The sequence below is a fragment of the Python bivittatus genome, unplaced genomic scaffold, assembly GCF_059951505.1.
Source record: "Python bivittatus isolate LINGU-HERP-01145 unplaced genomic scaffold, Pbiv_v1 ctg000020_np1212, whole genome shotgun sequence".
In the NCBI taxonomy this organism is placed as follows: domain Eukaryota; kingdom Metazoa; phylum Chordata; class Lepidosauria; order Squamata; family Pythonidae; genus Python; species Python bivittatus.
Genome location: NW_028277030.1, coordinates 48,498,485 through 48,502,116, shown reverse-complemented (window position 1 = coordinate 48,502,116; position 3,632 = coordinate 48,498,485). Strand labels below are relative to the sequence as shown.

The 3,632-nt window shown below is 37.7% G+C and overlaps 1 protein-coding gene across 1 annotated transcript; it reads right to left on the bottom strand.

Annotated features, from left to right (window-relative positions):
• Positions 1-1,238: 1,238 nt before the first annotated feature.
• Positions 1,239-2,634, bottom strand: HTR1E (5-hydroxytryptamine receptor 1E). Its single transcript, XM_007442345.3, has one exon. It carries the CDS (start codon positions 2,510-2,512, stop codon positions 1,418-1,420), a length of 1,095 nt encoding a protein of 364 aa, XP_007442407.1. The 5' UTR covers positions 2,513-2,634; the 3' UTR covers positions 1,239-1,417.
• Between the last annotated feature and the right edge of the window lie 998 nt (positions 2,635-3,632).

The following is a 3,632-nucleotide window of genomic DNA, read 5'->3' as shown; positions in this document are numbered from 1 at the left end:
GTCAGAGAAGAAATAAGTAACTTCACCTATTTTCACCTATCACTTAAAAAAAAAAATGGCTTTGTGCTCAGATGATATTTTTATCAGGTAATCTCAAACCATCTGGCATAGAATAAACATTGTCTTCATTTTAATTATATACAGCCTTAAGCCTGATGCTAATTAGCAGTTTGAAAGGAGTAGTGATGCCAGAGAGAGAGAGATCAAAGATTATGTTGTTACTGAATATTACAGTTTACATAGCAATTGCTGAAGCTTTCAGCACAGATGTGAAAGCAGCTGTAAAGAACAATTAGCACAATTTCTGAACCTGCAGTAATATATCTCATATGAATGAGAATATACAGCCTTTTAATCCTGTGCATCAACTTCTTAATTCTACAAGGACCTACGGCTATTTGTTCTAAAGGGCAATTATAATGACTTTAAGTCCTTCCTTATAATCGTTATAACTTTTTTTTAAGCATTTGGCGATGTCCTCAAAATGCATTTACTTATATTAAAAAAAACCAACAGCACATGGTCAGTACTTATATATTCACATTTAATATACTACATATTTATTTATTACAGCCTCCTCTAATCTGGTGCCCTCCAGCTGCAGTGGAAGTATAACTCCCAGAATGCTCAGCCAGCATGTCCTTTGGGAATGGGAATTCTGGATTTTATGTCCAAACGTCTCTAGAGGACATCATTGGGGAAGGCTGATCTCTAATGTTATAAAAAAGACAAGGTCTGATCTTCTGAAGACACAGTTCCATTTGTGGATGAAGATCTGCATGGGGCTCAATGGATTCTCTTCTTCTACTTTTCTAACCAGCTTTTAGTGTGTGCATGGGGGTTCACAAACAGCATACAGTAGTACGCTGTTTCATATTTACAAGGAGAAGCAGTGAAATGTACTGGCTCAATCTGGCTCAAAGTAGCTATAAAGCCATAGACCTAAGAAGGAAAGAGAAAAGGAGACATTAACCTCTCATTCTGAATAATGGCTAATATACTGATGTTCATGTGTCATCCCAAAAATCAGCTGGGAAGCAAGTGAGCAGGGCATCATCAGTACAGGTGAATGTCCATAATCCAATGGCCTAAACATACCTAGGCTCTTTATTGTGCACATACTGGCTTCAAAAGAACAAAGGAGAGAGAAAAAGTGCCCATAATAAAGTGTATTTGAAACTCATAGAATAGAAACTCACATACTCATAATACAAGGAGGTAGAAACAGTTTGACGGATTTACAGGCTAAAAAGAAAATTAAGCTGAAAGATAAGCAAAATAAAAATGTCCTTCTTACAAGCCAACCTCTTTTTCTGTCAAAGGAAATCAGTAAGCCCAACCAAGTTTCTAGATGCAGTTGTTTCTTTCCACATAGTTAAGACCAGTAAGTCAAACAACATGATTATCCAGGATTGTTTTAAGGGTGTTCCCAACATTTAATGAGTTTTTTAAAGGCAAATTTAAAATCTTCATTAAAACTAGTATACAGCAGAGGATTTATAAGAGAATTCACATAGCCGAGCCATGTCAAAAAATGAGCAACTTCTGATGACACAGTGCTTATCCCAAGGCCCACAATGAGCTCCTTAATAAAAAATGGCAACCAAGACAAAATGAATGCACCTAAAATGAGGCCCAGAATCCGGGCAGCCTTTCTCTCCCTTACGCTTGAAATCTGCTGGCGGTCTCCAACCAAATCCGGATCATTGTCAAAAGGGGGGTTCCTTAATGAAAACTGGATTCTGTCAAATTCCACGGTTGGATCAGACATGGATAAGTCTGAAATGCAAAATGTCTGTGTCAGCTTACAACTAGCAAAAGAGTTCTGGCTGTCGGTGCTTCTACTGCTGAGATGTCTGCTTGACCCCCGTTTTTGGTACAGACTCTTTGCTGCATGATAGATTCTGTAGTAGACAATCAGAATGAGGGTCAGCGGGATATAAAATGCCCCAAATGTGGAATATATGGTATAAATGACATGACTGTGTTGGATTTGGCACTCACTGGAATTGCTGTTGCTACGATGGTTTCTCCAAAACAATGGAGGCATTGAGATGAAAATAGATATTGTCCATACTGTGCAGATCATAATACCAGCTCTCTTGGCAGTCCTTTTCCTGGCATATTCAATAGCATCTGTAATTGCCCAGTATCTATCCAAGGCAATGACACAAAGATGGAGTATTGAGCACGTGCAGCAGGTCATGTCAACGCTCAGCCATATCTCACAGAGGAAATATCCCAAGGTCCATTTTTCCATCACTATATATGCGATGCTCAAGGGCATGACCAGAACAGCAACAAGCAGGTCTGTAAGAGCCAGTGAGCATATTAGGTAGTTGGCTGGCTGGTGGAGCTTCTTTGTTGTGCAGATTGCTGAAATAACAGAAGAATTCAGTAGCATGGTCAAGGTTGTAATTATGGAGAGAGACAAGGTAATTAGCAGATTTTCAGTGACAGTTTTAGATTTCATAGCCACATTGGCTTCTGGAGTAGAGTTAGTTTGATTCATCTTCTGTGGCCTTCTGGGAGTCTGGTTTAAAATTTCTCCATTCCAAGGTTATGACAAGTACTCCAAAATTGAAATTTGACATCCATACATCCCATATTTTCCAGACTGAAGCACTTTATGTGTTAGCTTTCTGGTTTCCTGGAAGATGAAATATACTTATTAATAATGGATCCTCTGGTTTTATTATTTTTACAATGTTAAAAACTACTTCTGTTAAAAACATATGTACCCCTAACAGTGCAGGAAGTATTAAAATTAAACCAATATGCCAAACTCCAAAAAGTGCATTAATACAAACTTAAAAAAATACTGAACAGGCTAAAGAATAAAGTTTCCATCAGTGATTCATTGGAAAAGCTAGGTGGGACAGGAAAGATCTCCCAGGCACCCTAAGTTCAAGTGACTGATCCCGTGGGTCAACAGGGTGATGACTTGCCATTACAATCCGTATGGTCCACTATGTCATGATGTCACTTAAATCAGTGTTGCACTCTAGATTCTGCACATTTAAATATGGTGTTACTAGACGGATGTTGCCTCACAATGTTATGCAATACAATAGCTGCATCCAGATCATGCCTTCCACAAGTCAAATAAACTGATCTTACAGAGTATCCAACATATTACAAATACATTTTCTTATCTTCCTTCCACTGGCTTCTTCAGAAGCACATTGTTTAAGAAAATCACAGTAATTCAGTTCAGTCACTAACTCAAGATTTACACAAAACCAGGGGCATAACAATCAAATTAGTCTCCACTGGGTTAATACAGAATTTTTACCACATTGTGAGATAATCCTCTTTACAGTCAATTTCCTTGGCCTTCAAATAGTGGTCTATAACTTAAAAAAGAAAAAAAAACCCCTACTGTGTCTTCACTGGAATCTTGGTCATGGGAACCCAGTATCTTGAGGAACAGTTGAATATAAAAGGCAGTGAAGCAAGTACAGTAATGAGGCAGATCTGTTTGTGATCATACATATTCCAAAACGTTTAATTACTTTTTCATTATTTTTGCATTTAACAAAATGTCTAGATTTTGGGCTTTGTGTTAGATTATATAATCAGTACCTACAAACTCACATTGGTAGAACACATTGTATATAGAGAAAGCACAG